The sequence below is a fragment of the Grampus griseus genome, assembly GCF_964374135.1.
Source record: "Grampus griseus genome assembly, chromosome: 18".
Classification (NCBI taxonomy): domain Eukaryota; kingdom Metazoa; phylum Chordata; class Mammalia; order Artiodactyla; family Delphinidae; genus Grampus; species Grampus griseus.
Window position 1 is genome coordinate 63,801,422 of NC_139012.1, and position 17,654 is coordinate 63,819,075.

The following is a 17,654-nucleotide window of genomic DNA, read 5'->3' on the forward strand; positions in this document are numbered from 1 at the left end:
AGGTGGTCACAGAGCACCGAGCTGATCTCCCTGTGCGATGCGGCTGCTTCCCACTAGCTATCTGTTTTACATTTGGTAGTGTATATATGTCCATGCCACTCTCTCACTTCGTCCCAGCTTACCTTTCCCCCTCCCCGTGTCCTCAAGTCCATTCTCCATGTCTGCGTCTTTATTCCTATCCATGACTGGCAGTTTTTAAAGATCGCTCCGGCTGCTGTGCGGAAAATAGAACGTCATGCAAGGAGCAAGGGAGGAAGCTAAGTGACCAGCACGATTCTCTGGATTGGAGGCCACGTCCAGCGTCGAGGATGTGTGGTATCAAAGCACAGGCTGCAGTGTGCACCCCCTGAAACCCTCACTGGACAGTTCTGTGGAGGACTTTGGGGCATTGCTTCTGGCTCTGTACCATAGCCTGTTTCTTTGGCCCTCCCAGAGATGCTGTGAGCCACCAATATCCTTTATAAAAATTCCAATTCTGCTCAGAGCAGCCAGAGTTGGATTCCGTTCCTTGCCACTAAGAATTTGAACATGGTTAAGCACATCTTGAAATCAATAACAAATAATTCAGAAGTTCTTGTGCGTTAAATGCAAGTGATACACTGACATAACTCAGTGTAGTGATTAGAGAGCAGAAAAGTATGGTAACATGATTTAATAATAAAAAGACCAATGACTCCAGTTTGCTGGATCTGCCTAGTCTGTATCTGCTGACCCCATGTACTTATTAACAGCTCTCTCATTCTCCAAAGCTTCCTGATTTGGAGGATAAGAATCATCCTCCTTATTAAGTCCTGGAGCATAACTTTGATTCTGGGTCCCCAAGTCAAAGCTTCCCGACAGGCCTCTGTTTTATGGCCCACCCAGCCACGACAGGAAACAGCTCCTTTCACAGTACCAAATGTCACGGCAACTGCGGGGCTGCGGGGCATCCATCAGTGATGAGCCTTTTTTGGTAACCATACCAATGCTCTCACTGTTATGGGGGCTGAATTGTCTCCCCACCCCCAAATTCATGTGCTAAAGCCCTAACCCCCAGAACCTCAGGATGTCACTGTATCAAAAGATAGGGTCTTTAAAGAGGTCATGAAGTTAGGGTGGACACTTAATCTAACTTGACTGGTGTCTTTATAAGAAGAGGAGATTAGGACACAGACACATACAGAGGAAAGAGCATTTGAAGACACAGGGAGAAGACAGCCATCGACAAGCCAGGGACAGAGGCCTCAGGAGAAACCCCTGCCAACACCTTGATCTCAGACTTCTAGCCTCAAGAATTGCAAAAAAATAAATATCTGTTGTTTAAGCCACCCAGTCTACGGTACTTGCTATGGCAGCTCTAGCAACTAATACACTCACGCAACACAACGTAGACCGGCATTCTCTCAAAACCTCCACCCTAAACAGAACTTTCCAGTGCCCTGACCTACAATTAGCACCACTCAGCTGAGGGACCCTCAGCTGCTGCAACGTGGGCCAGCTAATCTGCCCAGGCAGATGATCCAAGCCAGTTAACCTTCAGCACCTGGCAGCCCACTTCTGTGTGATCACCAAATACAGAGAGTTAGGGGTTAACTGGGGCTCCTCTAATCCATGCTGACTGCCTGTCTCTGTGTATACAGGGTACAGAAGGTTAAAAAGTATTAAGAACCTTAACCATGAACTTGACTCATGCCCACTGCTCCTGGCAAAGCAGGTTTCCAGGGTTACAGACTTGATGCCCGAATCTGTCCTCATACATAATACTTGCTTTCATCCCTGTGTCCTGGAACCAACTCATAGATCTGAAGGTTCTCAAAGAGAAAGGCTTGTCATGAGACTGGTCAGCTGTCTGCTAGCAAGGCCTTTTGTGGGATCAATCAACAATATTTTATCAGGTATTCCTGGCACTGTGACGGTTTCAAAGAACTATCACCCTTGGTTCCTGCCCTCAAAACAGTGACTGTATAGCCGGGGTTGATGTGGTTTAAGAACTTCAAAGTTAATAAAAATAAGAGAGCTGAGTAACTAAGCAAAGACCAGGACCAGCTCCTGGTTCTTTGTCTCGTTAGCTGCGTGACCGAAGTCAATTCTTCCACCTCTGAGTCTCAGGGGCCTCCTTTGCCAGTTGAGGGTAAGAATACCTTCCTCACAGGGTTCTTGTGAGAAGGGAACTAAACAGTATATGGAAAAAAGTGTCCAATGAGGAGCTGGCACCTTGGAGGTGCTCCTTTTTAAAGAGAAGAAATTGACAAGTGTAGGCCACGCTCGCAATAGCTGTGAGTGAGGGGAGACTCAGGAAGCACACAGGACCTCGTTCTCACATTTGTCCAGTATTTACTGAGCACCTACTATGTGCCAGAAGCCCAGGTCTATGTTGGGAATACAAGACCAGGTCCCAAGATGCTCCCGGTCAGCCGGAAGCAGACAAGCTATAACCAGACAGGTGTGGGGCAGGAAGCAGGAGGGGCTCTCACCTGAGGAGGGTGTGGCTGAGTTTCTGTAAGGTTGACTCAGCAGGCCCTTCACTGAAGAGATCTATCAGGAAGGGTGTCATTTTCACACGCGCGCGCACGCACACACACACACACACACACACACAGTTTATTGAAGTTCTCACTTTACTTTGCAGTTCTATGTTTTGCCTATAATGGCACCAAGAGACCCACATAGATTTATATCCATTTTCAGGTTTCTGTAATGTGATGGATTTTTGCTTTCTATTTTCTCTTCTACAGAAAATGAAAACATAGATGAATGTCTATGATGATTCGAACTATAAAATGCTTACAGACATGTGGTCTGTTTTCCCCTGAAGTCCTGATGTTTATCATATGCCAAGGTCCTGAGGCAGCCAGTTTGGTCACACAGTCTGTGAGGCCTCAGCCGCTGACTTGTGGGGTGAGGAAGGTGGGTCTTAACAAGCCTGGGCTGCAGTCTGAGCTGCCCCCTGCCAGCACTAACCAAGGGGGATGGACAGTTGGGTTCCATCTGCTACTGTCATTCTTCTGGGGGGGTCCAGTTTGAGCAGGGGTGATACCTAAAGTCAGGTGGGGGTAACATCATAGTTCTCTGTGGTCTAGCTGAGGAGGGCTGGGGGAAGTGGGGTGAAGAGCTGACAGTGGAAACAGATAAGAAGTGAAAAATTCAGGGCTTCCATTTCTTCTATTCCAAATATATAAGATAAACATTTGGATGGCAAACTGAGTTTTCTCCCTGATGTTTCGACACACAGATTACAGATCTTCACATTTTCCTCACGTTCGGGAATTTTCTAAGATGAGATTCTGATGCTTCATGGTCACTCCGGTCATTCTGAATGCATCTGGTAAGCCCAGAGTAGAAACGGCTGCTGTTTCAACAGCACATCATCCATACAGTTTTCATGAAGAGTTTTACCTGGAAGAAGCAAGCCAATGGATACCCCTTGTGGTAACAGTCACTAGAAATGTTTATTTCATAAGGAAGAATGTTGTTATATTCAGATCTACGAAACAAGTTGAAATGGAGTTTCAGCCAGGGGACAGCAGCTGACACCAACGTGGTGCATGTCAAGATACTCCATATCCAGAAGACAGACCTATTCCCTACTCTGGGGACCAGAGGGAGAGCCCCAGGCATTTGGGGGGGGGTCTATCCAACCTCCAGCATGTGGGAAAGGAGGGCTCAACCCCCGCTGGGGTTTCAGGAACAGGGAAAGAATGTGGGAGTAGGGAGGACCGGCCAAAGGGTCACTGGAGTCAGCAGCCAGAGAAGGGAGCACGGAAAGACTCAAAGCATAACCTCCTAAGGATGGGTGAAGTCCTAATTCCAGGGGCAAAACAGAAGATCTGAAGCAGAGAAAAGGCAGGACTGAGTTAGCCAGAAATGATGGCCAGAGTAGACGTGATTACACAGGGATAGGCCTTTATAGCCTGTCCTCATAGCCCTCGGATGAGGCCCTCGGCTGGGGGAGGGGGTCTGTGAGAGATGCTCCCTGGTTCAGACACATCCAAAGGTGATTCCCGAGCAGCTCCCTGGCACTGCCAGCAGGCATGGGCACCTCTAAACATAGGGTGATGCTCCCTTGTAGTAGATTCCTGGGGCTGCTGTAACAAAGTACCACATATTGGTGGCTTAAAACAACAGAAGTTTATTATCTACAATTCTGGAGGCCAGAAGTTCAAGATCAAGTCCATCCAAACAGCCTCATCTTTACTTGACAGCTTCTGCAAAGACCCTATCTCCAGATAAGGCCACATTCTGAGGAATTAGGGTGTTAGGACTTCAACATATCTTTTTGAGGGGGGACACAATTCAGTGCATATCACCCCATTTTTACCAGGCCTTCAAGCAGTCAGTGCTCCTCAAACCCATCCGCCCATTAGGTATTAAAAATACCAACATCTGGGCTCTACCCTGAGACTCTGATTCACTGGGGCTGGATGGGGCCCAGGCACCTGTACTTTCTACAAGTTCCCCCAGGCAATGCAAAAGCATGGCCCAGTCTGAGCACTTCTGTCCTGGGAGTAAAACAAGGTAAGGAACCAGAGACACAGGGCTGTCCTCTGCCTGGGTGAGTCCTGTGCCCACCGCTGTCATCCTGGGCTGTGGCTGAGCGGCCCCGAGGAAGGCGCTTGGATGGAAAACATCAACTCTTCGGAACAGCATTAAATGATAGCTCCCAGTGTCTTAGGATGAGGGAGTCTGGGGTTCTCATGCTTTTCAACCACTAAATAAAAAACGTGTCTGGGAGGGGCAAGGGTAAGCTGGGATGAAGTGAGAGAGTGGCATGGACATATATACGCTACCAAATGTAAAATAGATAGCTAGCTAGTGGGAAGCAGCCGCACAGCAGAGGGAGATCAGCTCGGTGCTTTGTGACCACCTAGAGGGGTGGGATAGGGAGGGTGGGAGGGAGATGCAAGAGGGAAGAGATATGGGGATATATGTATATGTATAGCTGGTTCACTTTGGTGTACAGCAGAAACTAACACACCATTGTAAGGCAGTTATACTCCAATAAAGATGTTAAAATAAAAAACAAACAAAGTGTAACTAATCTTCCTCTTCATGAAGATGTATTTGCCTAGGCCTACCCTAAGGAGAGTCCTGGTGGTTTCCAGAGTATGTGATTGCCCGGCAGGCCAAAGGGCCAAAGGTTTTAAGTGAAGCTGAATATTGTAAAGAAAATTGAGACTGACTCACCTTCCTGCAAGGTAAGACGGGAGATCACAGCCACACCTCCAGCCCAGGAAAGAGAAAAGTAATGAAGATCTAGACGCCTGTGACAAACCCCTTAAGCACCTACAGGCCTGATTGTATGCTACTCAAAATAATTTTTGCTCTATTTTTAAACACTGTTGAAATCAAAACTAAATTAATATGGGCTCAAATTTGAAGGGGAGGGAAAAAGGCACCAACCTCCATAATGAACAGACAAGCTAATTAACGTATCTGAACAGAGGATGGAAACTGATTGGAAATCATGTGGATTTCACTCATATGAGAGAAAAAGCAATTTAAATGTTCTCCGGCAAATTAATTAAATCTAAAACGCACCCAGAATGCATGTTGTTCCAGCGTCCTGCTGAGTTCCGTGGGAGAGGCTTACCGTGCCTTCTGACCAATAAGAATTTCTCAAATGCATTCTGAAAATGTATTTTAGAAGCAGGGCAGGAAAGACAAGCATGCAGTTGGATGTATGTTATTGGGCCTGTGTTACGGTCACCCTGGTGAGGATCAAGCCCACCTCTGGCCTCTTCTTTCTTCCTATGTCCTCCACCCACCCACCAGCTGGACAGGCTCATCTAAACTCGGAGTAACCGGGACCCACTGATGCTAAAGCCAGGATGCCCAGCTGCTGGGCTGCTTGGAGTCCCTTGGCTAACGCCAGTTAGGAGCAGCCTACAATCTAGTATTAAAATTATGCCGCTATTCAGCTGGGAATTTTTCCTAAAGTCACAGTCATAGGTCCAGGAAGTTGTGGCCTCTGCAAGTACCTGATCACGACTTACCCAGGGAGGTGTTTAAGTAGCCTCCTCCTTACCACATCGCGGGCAGGAGTCAGGCGACGGAGCCTTGATCCCCACCAGCTGTGTGAACACAGTCAACACTAGACACAGCTCCAGTTCATGCTCTCACTGTGCCCTTTATTTTCCATACTATAATAGTAAGTATATCGCTTTTAATGCTATTTGTGTGCTATCCTCCCTCTGGACTGTAAATCCCTATGCAGACAGGACCGTGCGTATTTCACTGCCCACTCCCGCACCCAGCACAGTGCCTGGCATGTGGGAGGTGCTCAGTAAATGTCTGCTTAATGAAAGAAATAAAAAAGGAGGAGAACAAAGAAAGGTGCACTGGTGGGGATGGGAGCGGGAGAGAGAGACAGAGAGAGAGAAGGCAGGCAGGCAGGCAGGAAATGTTTCTAACCTCAGTTTCCTCATCTGAAAAATGGGCCAATTATTCCTATCTCCTAGGATCGTTATGACTAAATGACTATTTGCTCCTTCATTTGTCTTCTGGAGGCCTTTGTACAAAGTGCTATGATAGAATTTTACATGGATATTCATTTGCACGTCTCCCCTTAAACTGTGTGCTTCTCTAGGGCAGGGGCTGTGTGTTTCTTTCACTGTGTAACCCCAGCCCACCAGCGTCTGGCACATAGCATTTAACACCTGCCTGTGTGCATCCTGCCTCTCCCAGGAGGGGACCCTGGCAGAGGCAGTCGGCCCAGACGTCCACCCTCAGCATCGCCCAGTTCTCCAGCCAGTTCTGTGCAGTCCCAGCTGCCTCACCTATGAGATGGAACGCATACTCTGCCCAGGCCTGCAGAGAGGAATCAGAACGATGCTGCTCTTGAGGTGGGAAAAAAGTGCCTGGATTCCTGGGCCCACTGGCTCATTTGCATAAATTTGCATCCCAGGCTGGATCTGTCCTCCCTCTGGTCAAAGCTCCCCTATTTGGTGGGCTGGCCTTTCTCTCCCCCAGGCATTTCAGAACAGAGGGTTCTGGCCACCACCTGTGCTGCTCAGCTCACTCAGCCTGAGCCCCCAGAGCTGTGGCCATGGCCTTCCCAATGGGTGGAGGACTTCCCAGTACTTGCACTGGGTCATTTTTCTCCAGTAGACTTACCTTCCTGTTGATAGCAGGTTTCGCCCTTGTTCAAACCAGTTTTCAATCCCCAGCTTTTACGATGACTAACAGAAAAGTCCACTGGGCCCTGAGTCCTCACAGGCATGGAGAAGGATTCAGAGGTTTTAGAAATTAAGATTCACCACTTGTACCATATCCTGCTGTGATGTTAATTGCAGGTCTCAATTCCCATTTTACAGATTGAGGAAACTAAGGATTTGCAATGTAAGTAATTTGTCCAAGATTGGGATTCAGGTTTGCTGACTCCAGCACCTATATTTGACACCCCCTCTCCAAATTTCCCAAAATATCCATGCAGAGAATTCCCTGGATGTCCAGTGGTCAGGACTCTGTGCCTCCACGGCAGGGGGCACGGGTTCGGTCCCTGGTTGGGAACTAAGATCCCGCATACCACGCAGTGCGGTCAAACAAAAACAAAGACAAAAAAGCCCCAAATATCCATGCAGTTGACTGTCTCCTCCAGCAGCCAGCCCTGGAAGGCATCCTGTGGGAATGTCTGGACTTTTTTGCTTATGGGCTGGGATGAAATGGGAGAAAGAACGACCAAGGCCTGGGGTCCTGCACCTGCCCTGGGGGTTCACTCAGCTCTCAAAGAAACTGACTTCTAAAATCCACCGCCTTGTGGCCTGAAGTACCTGAACCCACACAAGCCAACAAATGGCACTGCCTGGGCGGACACTGCAGGCAGCAAATGTACATTTTTTAATCATTTGTGTGCTCGCTTGCGTCTAATTGGCTGCCCAGAGAATAGCAATCTACCAGTGGTGTTAGAGACATGCCCTTTCTTTTTGCCTGGGGACAAACCCCTCTAGGCTGGGACCCCTCTGAGAGAGGGAGAAATCTCAGCAGATGGATGGCAAAACAGACGCTCAATGGGCTCCATTATTCTTGGAAGATGGCGGGGCTTCAAGGGCCTGGAGCTAGTCCACCCAGGTTTACATCTGAGCCCGATACTTCCTAGAAGTGTTTTAGGGCAAATCACCTCTCTACGCCTCCATCTCTGATCTATACAGTAGGAACCATAGCCAGCACCTGCCTTCTAGGTGACATGAGGATTAATGAAATACAGATAAGAATCTTAGCTCAGTGCCTAGAACACAGTAAGGGCTTAAAACGGGAACCACGGTTTTCTTTTTTTATACCGCCATTCTCCTGGGCTTGGACGTGGCCAATTCTTTCCTGACCCTTTCCCTGTTTTGACTGCCAGGATGACGGGCCTGGCCTCGGAGTAGATGGCATGATGGCTGCCGGCCCCGTCACCCCACCCCAACTGTCCCAAGAGTCAGTGGCCGGAGCGCGGACCTGGGCGCTCCCCTGGTACACGCGTACCTTTCCTGAACCTTCTTCCTCACCTCACTGGCATTGGCATCCCAGAGGATAGAAAAAAAAGTGAAATAAACAACAAGTTATTCCACTCATTGGAGTGCAATCACAGGTATTTAGGGTTTTCTTTACAGTTTTATTCTATTAAAATATTTCGGCCATGACCATGAGGAACATTTGCCTAACTGGCAGGATGATTATGAAGATTAAATGAGATAATGTTCATAAAAGGCTTAGCGTGCCACTTAGCCAGTAAAAGTTGGCTCTCATTAAAAAGAAAAAGAAGTCTAACCAAAAACAAGAATATTTTTTCTAGAACTTCATAATTTACAAACACTTTCATATGGCTTATTTTATTTAGATACTCACAACTTCAGATGGGTTTATTGTTGCCGCCTTACAGATTAGGAAACTGAGGTGTAAAGATATTAAAGACTGGACCCAGGCGACTTAGTGTGTAGCAGCGTGGCAGAGCCAGGAGGCAGCTGCAGGACCATGGCCATGACCCTGCTCATGGACTCACCACGAGGGGCTGCGGAACGCAACTCCCGCAAGCGGGACCTCGCTCCTGTCCTCCACTGTGGCCCAGGGGCAGCTCTCTGCGTCTGTCTGACAAAGAAGTCCAGCATCACCTGGCCCTTATTCCTGACTCCAGGCTCCCTGTTAACTCCTGAGTCTAGAAACCAGGCATCCGTCCCCGGTCCCCACAAGCCCCTCCCCCTCGGTGGAATCAGGATAAGCCACAGGCCTATGGGTACACGAGGGGAGGCCTGTTTCCCCCAAGGTGACAGGCAGGATGCAGAGCCCCAGGGCTGGCGTGGGCTAGGAGGCTGCCTCTGGCAGACAAGTGGCGGTGTACAGTTTCCCCACCAGGCCACGTGGTCCAGCCCCCTGGGGCCCAGGATGAGAATCCAGGAGACTCCACTTTACTATGGATCCACCTGGGAAACCAAGGGCAAAGCTATTAAAGCATTTCTTTTTTCTTATTTGTAGAATGGCTCAAATACCGCTCTTTTCTTATCTCGTCGGGAAGAAGTTTTGAGTAAAAAGTAAGATCTGTGTAGTATTTTGAATTCTTTGTTTTTTGGGCAGTGGGTGAGTTTACAAAGTATGTTAAAAGAGTCATTCTTCCTTCCATTCATTCATTTACTCATCCAACAAATATGTATTAAGCACCTTTCACATGCCAGACTCTGTTCTCAGAATTGGGGATACAGCTGTGAACAAGAAAGAATGTCTCCCATGCCCATGGAACACAGTGTCCAGAAAATCCAAACCGCAAGTACCCAAGACATTATCTCGCTGTTATTCTCCTAAGTATTTTTGGTAGCATTTTTTTTCAATGAAACGCTCCCAGATGAAAGCAGCACCACCCTGCTTCCAGGATGAGAAGCCAGGTGTCCTCAGGGTCCTCCTGGACTCCTGGAGTCCTCAGGGTCTCCCCAGGGACCACACGGCCCTCCCTGCCCCCAACCCAACCCCTCCCTTGGGCAGAATTTGTCTAAAGCCACAACTTAAAACACTTACCGGATTCCCCAGCCTTGCCGTCCTGCTCCCATTCATAAACCCCGCACAGCTCCTCAGTGGCTCATGCTTTTTCCCAGATTGTGGCTTCCATGTGACCAACGGCAGACGTTTCTGACATGGCGGGCTCAGGCCACAAGGACGGCGTGTCAGACATGAAGAGGACACAGCAGTGCACCCGCACGGGATCACAGCCACGGCAGTAGTCGGCCCAGCCCAGAAAGAGCTCCCTTTCCCGGCCTCAGGTTTCAAGGCCTCCTAAGTGGGCTTGCGATCTGTCAGAGTCTCTTCCCTGTGTATTCACTGTATTTACACAACTTGCCCACATGCCTGTCCGGCCATGTCGTCCAGCAGCCAGCAGGGTCCTGACTTGTTGGGTTCATAGGAGGCCGTGGGAGTTTTCAGAGCTGAGCCAAGCCAGAGGGTCCTTTTGAGGTAGTTCAGGGATGACAAATACATTTCTTTGCATAGTCTGTGCTGGACTGAATGTTTATCCCTCCACCAAATTCATATTTTGAAGCCCAAATCCCCACTGTGATAGTAATAAGAGGTAGGGCCTTTGGGAAGTAATAAGGTCACAAGGGTGGAGCCCTCATGAATGGGATTGGTACCCTTATAAGAAGAGACATTAGAAAGGTGATCTCTCTCTCTCTCTCTGTTTGCCATGTGAGGATACAAGGAGAAGGTGCCTGACTGTCTACAAACCAGGAAGCAGGCCCTCACCAGACAGCAGATCCACTGGTGCTTTGATCTTGGACTTCCCAGCCTCCAGAACTGTGAGAATAAATTTCTGTTGTTTAAGCCACGCAGTCTGTGGTATTCTGTCATAGCAGCTGGAGCTGACCAGGGCATGAACTAACTATGATAAATTAGAAGCAGCACCCTCAAATCCTACTCAGAGAAGCCTTGTAGGTCAAGGCCAAGCTCCCAGGAAAGCCTGTTGTAATAAATCAGTGATGCCCACAGCTCTGTGTTGAAGGAGGAGAAGCACATGTCCTGGGCTTGCAGCCCTTGGGTTGATTTTTCCCACTGATTACAGCTGCCAATTCCTAAACATGATGCTGGCTTAGTGGGGACCGGCCTCCCCTGTCTAGTTATCCCAGGCTGAAGGCTAGAGAGAAAAACATGGCATAGTCCCAACTCTTCTTGTTTTATTATTATTTTTTAAATCCAACTAATAAAAATGGCCAAAATGCTAACAAATCACACAGAAATATATGAGAAAATCACACTGAAAAGCAAGCTCTACAGAACCAGGATATCCAAACACAGTTTGGTGCCTTTTTCCTATTTTCAACCTTAATTACTCTCTGCTTAATTTTCCCTGTTCTTAGGATTATTTGGAGCCAGCTTTGAGGCAGAGCTGCTCTCTGCACTGGTTCTGGTACCACACTGGACTGCAGAGCAGCTGGGATGAGCACCAAAGCTCATCAGCGTGAACAAAACCCCAACATGCCCCGAGCACACGGCCCCAGCTTTTGTAAGGTCCCCAAACCACTTCCACCTCTTTGCCCGATCATCTGCTCTCCTTTGTCCAGTTCACATCACGTGGCCTGTCACCCCACATCTACATTTTAAACTTCTCATAACCACAAATATCACCCTTCCCAATCAGAACAAAACTATGAGGGGAAAAAAAATCACCATAATGGGAAAAGAGTTTGAAAAAGAATCAACACATGCGTACGTATAACTGAATCATTTTGCTGTGCACCTGAAACTAACACAATGTGGTTAATCAACTATACCCCAATATAAAATTTTTATAAAACACCATGAACCCCTCTGACATCTGCCCAACACAGCCTCTAACTCAGTGACACCCACTGTCCATTAGAACGACATAACCATGCGTTGATCACATGACCTAAATACTTCCTTCCCTGTGACTCTTGCAAGCACTTACCATTTTGCATTCTCTAAATTTTTCATAGAAGAAAAGAATTAAGAATTGAAAGACAAGCCACAGACTGGGAGGAAATATTTGAAAAACATATCTGGTAAAGGATTTGTACCCAAAATAAACAAAAAGCGCTTACAATTCAGCAGTAAGAAAACAGGCACGCTGACACACCAAATGCTAACAAAGATGAAGAGTGACAGGAACTCTCATTGATTGCTTGTGGGAATGCAAAATGGTATAGCCACTTTGGAACACAGTTTGGTGGCTGTTTCTTACAAAACTAAACATACTCTTGCCATACTATCCAGCATTCATGCTCCTAAGTATTTACTCAGATGAGTTGCAAACTTACGTCCACACAAAAACCTGCATGTGAGTGTTTACAGCAACTTTATACATAATTGCCAAAAACTGGGATTGATCAAGATGTCCTTAAATAGGTGAATGGATAAATAAATGGTGGTACAACCATACAATGGAATATTATTCAGAGGTAAAAAGAAATGAGCTATCAGGCTTCCCTGGTGGCGCAGTGGTTAGGAATCCACCTGCCAATGCAGGGGACACAGGTTCGAGCCCTGGTCCGGGAAGATCCCACGTGCCGCGGAGCAACTAAGCCCATGCGCCACAACTACTGAAACCCGTGCGCCTAGAGCCGGCAACAAGAGAAGCCACCAAAATGAGAAGCCCCTGCTCGCCGCAACTAGAGAAAGCCCGCGCGCAGCAACGAAGACCCAATGCAGCCAAAAATAAAATTAATTAATTAATTTTTTAAAAAAGAAATGAGGGCTTCCCTGGTGGCGCAGTGGTTGAGAATCTGCCTGCCAATGCAGGAGACACGGGTTCGAGCCCTGGTCTGGGAGGATCCCACATGCTGCGGAGCGACTGGGCCCGTGGGCACAATTACTGAGCCTGCACATCTGGAGCCTGTGCTGCACAGAGAACAAGAGAGGCAGTGATAGTGAGAGGCCTGTGCACCGTGATGAAGAGTGGCCCCCACTTGCCACAACTAGAGAAAGCCCTCGCACAAAAACGAAGACCCAACACAGCCATAAATAAATAAATAGATTTTTAAAAAATAATAAAAAAATAAATAAAACAATAAATGAGCTATCAAGCCACAAAAAAGACATGGGGGAATCTTAAATGCATATTGCTAAGTAAAAGAAGCCCGTCTAAAAGGCTACATACTATAGATTCCAACTATATGACATTCTGGAAAAAGCAAAACTAGGGAGACGATAAAAAGATCAGTGGTTGCCAGAGGTTGCAGGTGGGAGATCGGGAAGGATGAATAGGTGAAGCGCAGAGGATTTTAGGGCAGTGAAACTATTCTGTATGTTACTGCAATGGTGGGCACAAAACATACATTTGACAAAAGCCATTAAACTGTACCACACAAAGTCAACCTTAATATAAATTATGGACTCTAATTAATAATGATAACATCAGTTATAACAAATCATACCAGGGCAATATATTAATCACTGGGGAACCTGGTGGGGGATTGTCTGATGAAGGGCTTTACAGGCATTCTGTGCTTTCTGTTCAATTTTTCTGGAAACCTAAACCTGCCTTTAAAAAGTCTATTAATTTTTTTTAAATGGCAATAAAGTATAAAACATGGGAATTTAATCAAGAATGCATACAAGATCTCTATTTTTAAAATTTTAACGTTTTATTAAAGTAGTCTATTACAGAAGATGATTTTAATAGGGAACCCTCTTGCACTGTTTGTGGGAATGTAAATTGGTACAACCACTATGGAGAACAGTATGGAAGTTCCTTAAAAAACTAAAAACAGAGCTACCATATGATCCAGCAATCCCACTCCTGGGCATGTATCTGGAGAAAAACCATAATTCAAAAAGATACATGCACTCCAATTTTTGTTGCAGCACTATGTACAATAGCCAAGACATGGAAGCAACCTAAATGTCCATCAACAGAGGAAGGGATAAAGAAGCTGTGGTACATATATACAATGGAATACTACTCAGTCATAAAAAAGAATGAAATAATGCCATTTGCAGCAACATGGATGGACCTAGAGATTATCATACTAAGTGAAATAGGTCAGACAGAGAAAAACAGGTATCACATATGTGGAATCTAAAAAAATAATACCAGTGAACTTATTTGCAAAACAGAAACAAACTCACAGACATAGAAAACAAACTTACGGTTATTGAAGGGGAAAGTAGGGGCAAGGGATAAATTAAGAGATTGGGATTAACAAATACACACTACTGTATATAAAATAGATAATCAGCAAGGACCTACTGTATAGCACAGGGAATTCTATTCAATATTCTCTAATAACCTATATGAGAAAAAAATCTGAGAAAGAATGGATATATGTATATGTATAACTAAATCACTTTTCTATACACCTGAAACTAACAAAACATTGTAAATCAACTAAACTCCAATATACAATAAAATTAATTTAAATGGAAAAAAGATGATTTTAATAAATGGAAAGACATTTTATAGTCTTGGATGCAGTGATTTAATATTATTAAGACATTAATTCATTCCAGAATAATCTGTAGATTCAGTGCCATCATAATCAAATTTTAGTTGGATTTTTTTGAAGAATTTAATAAACTTACTTTAATATTGATTTGGAGTAATAAAAGTCTATAGAAAGCTAAATCAACATTGAAAAGGAATGGTAAGGAAGAGGAACTTGCCCTATTACATGATAAGATACATTTCAAAGCCGTAGTAATGAAAACAGTTTGATAGAGATAAATGGACCAATGGAATGGACTAGAGAGCTCAGAGACTTAATAGATGAGAGAAGGGGCCTACAAATCAATAGGAAAGGATGATTTGAATACATCAAAATTAAGGATTTCTTTCTAACAAAAGACATCATGAAGATAGTTAATAGATAATGGACAGAAAAGCAGAAGATATTTGTAATATCCAAAATTGACAAGGGATTTATACTAGATATGGACTGCAAACATAAAAAAAAAAAACCCAACTACAATATAGAAAAATGGTAAAGGATATGAATAGGTCATTTCAGAAAAGGAAACACAAAAATAAGCATACGACGGCATGCTTAAAATCATTGGTGATCACCTAAATGCAAATTAACTCAATGAGATACAATTTTGCACCTATTACACTGGAAAAATAAGAGAGCTGGGAAGTACCAAGTATTGGCAGGAATGTGGGATGTTGATGGAGTGTAGATGGGTTTGAAAGTGATTTGCCTTATAGTTTATGCCTATAAAAAATCAGGTTGTGAAAAATTAAAAACTATAATTAAAAAGGTGCTGCACCTCATAGCTGCCTGTCTACAGGAGATTCACCATAGCATCCCTGGTGAATGTGGGCAGAGTGGACACACATTATGAGCCAGGAGAGTCTGGGCTCTCCACCAAATGTCTTGGAATCCCACAGCCATGAGGGATTTTAAGAGCCCCGTGGCTCCTGAAAGACACCACCAGAACTGTGGCAAAGAACATGAGCCTTGGCATCAAGGCGGCCCTACGTTCAAACCCAGCTTGGCCTCTAACTAACTGTGGGAACTTGGGCAAGTACCTTGAGCTCTCTGAACCTGTTTCATCCTCTCCAAAATGGCGATAATAATACATTCCACATAGGACTGTCGTGAGGATTCATTGCAATTATGAATTGAAAGGATATAACAGAGTACTTGGAACACTGTAAGCGCTCAATAATGTTCACTAGTTTTGTTGTTATAATTATGATAAATATCTTCAGGAATGGAGGCTCCCTGAGCAGTGTAACCAATATCCCAGCAAGGCAGAAACAAGCATGATAACCGCTGCTTAAATGGTCAGAGAACAAAGAGACTTACCCAGGTTCACAGCTGAGCACACACACGAAAAATTGCTGCCCATCTTTCATTTCATTCACACTTTGAAATGTTTAACCTACACAGGAAATATTTTTTGTATGTTAATTTCCCTAGTATTTTTTTCTTGAGAATGTAAAAGCAATTTAGAATGATACATTCTTAGTGTCAGGTAGGAAGGAATGCTAGCAAAAGTCACACAGCTAGACTTTATTGAATTTGGGAAACCTTTTCGTAAGCATCTCCCCAACTCCACCACTGGCAAAGAGTGAATCAGCTTCTGCTCAAATAATTGCAACCACGGGGAACTCACAGCGTTGGGAGACAGCCCTTGCAAGTTACCATGGTCCTCCTCATGGTTGGTTCTTCTTCTTAAAACCGTCAGTATCAACATCAAAAGTCTGCACTCACGGAAAAGACTGTAGGTCCCCAGAGAGCTGAGCCCAGGTTGCTGGTTCATTGCTACATCCACCAGACCTCGCACAGTGCCTTGGAACCTAGTAGGCAAGTAAGAGCTACTGGATGGATGGATGGATGGATGGGTGGGATGCCAGCTCTGGATGCTGTAGAATAAGTTATACATATTTATTCCCCCATCATACTACAACTTAGAGTTCAAAGCATGCAAGAATGCACTATATCTACATTAAAGATTTGGGGAAATTTCATGTGAAACAGTTCTAGAGGTGTAACTATCCTAAGACATATAAACGATTCCGGGCTTGAGTGTCAACAGTTTACTTTAAAGTGAATTACCCACTGATTACAAGGGTGTGAGTAGTCGTCAGATAAAAAACAGCCTCATTCTTTTTCAAATATTAACTCTAACAGGTGCCTGAGAGAAAATTACTAAATCTTCCAAACCTTCTTCTTTTCTTTAATCATTAACAACATATAACCTACCATGTATTTTGTACTTAATACAATGCCTAAGACCTTAATTGAAATGTATGCAATTCTGAATAGGTCACAGGGACAGACTTTGGATAGAATCTGCTTATTCTTTCCCAAAATGTGCATTTGTGTATTGACAACATGGTCTCTTTCTCAAACTGAGTCATCAGATTTATTAACTGTTGTATCTGAAAAGAACAAGATTGTTAATAGTACTTATAATATTTATTATATTACATATAAATAAGTGCATTCACTTTTATTAATAATAAATAAGGCAAGTCAGCCTGTTCCAAACTGATTGTGCTATATCTTGCATTGGTTTTTTTTTTTTTTTTTTCTTTTTTGCAGAATGCCATTTGCTAAAAGTTTCAAGTCATGCCCAATGACTGATTTATTGTTTTCTTCACAGGAGGAGGGGAGAAGCATTAGGTACCTGGTACCCAGCAAAAGCCCTAATGGCAGAGTTATCAGTGAAATTCCTCATAGTGACAAAGGGCTAGATGAGGGGTTCCTTGCTGGTACAACCAGGTCACAAGCCTAAGAAGGCTTGACGGGTATGGCTGGCTCCCTCCCCAGGGCCTGCTCTGTTTCCGATCTGGGCTTGGCTGGCCAGGCTGTGCTCCTTCCCCTGGCTCTCTGCAGGACCTCAGGCTCCAGGAATTTGGACCGAGTGGTAGAGACATCGCCGACAGAGACGGCAATTGCCAGCTTCCTCCCTATGCTGTCTTGTGATTCAAAGCAGATTCTGCTCCACTGTTTTAAAAGGGGAGCACGTTAACGCTGGAGACCCACGAGAACAGAAACAAGCAAGGAAACTCTGACAGTCCCATGCAAGAGTCCGTGAGTAAACAGCTCATCTGCGGTGAACCACGGCTGGGATGTGGTCATGGGGAGCCCAGGGGCATGAAGGTCTGGTTGCTCTGTCCCTGAGGGAGGTGATAGGAGCTTCAGGAGTCCTGGGAACTGGTCATTTCACAATGACCTTGGGCTGGGACCCTCCACCTCCAAACACACACACAGAAAGACCCCCACGTCCATGCACGTCCCTCCCCTTGA

The 17,654-nt window shown here is 45.3% G+C and overlaps 1 protein-coding gene across 1 annotated transcript in view; it reads left to right on the forward strand.

Annotated features, from left to right (window-relative positions):
• Positions 1–3,273: 3,273 nt before the first annotated feature.
• The window catches only part of SERPINE3 (serpin family E member 3), a gene marked incomplete at its 5' end in the record, with an annotated part of 45,912 nt that continues 31,531 nt past the window's right edge, over positions 3,274–17,654 (forward strand). Inside the window, one exon of the mRNA XM_082675633.1 lies at positions 3,274–3,304. Coding sequence (XP_082531759.1) covers positions 3,274–3,304 — 31 coding nt within the window. The remainder of the gene's footprint in view (positions 3,305–17,654) is intronic.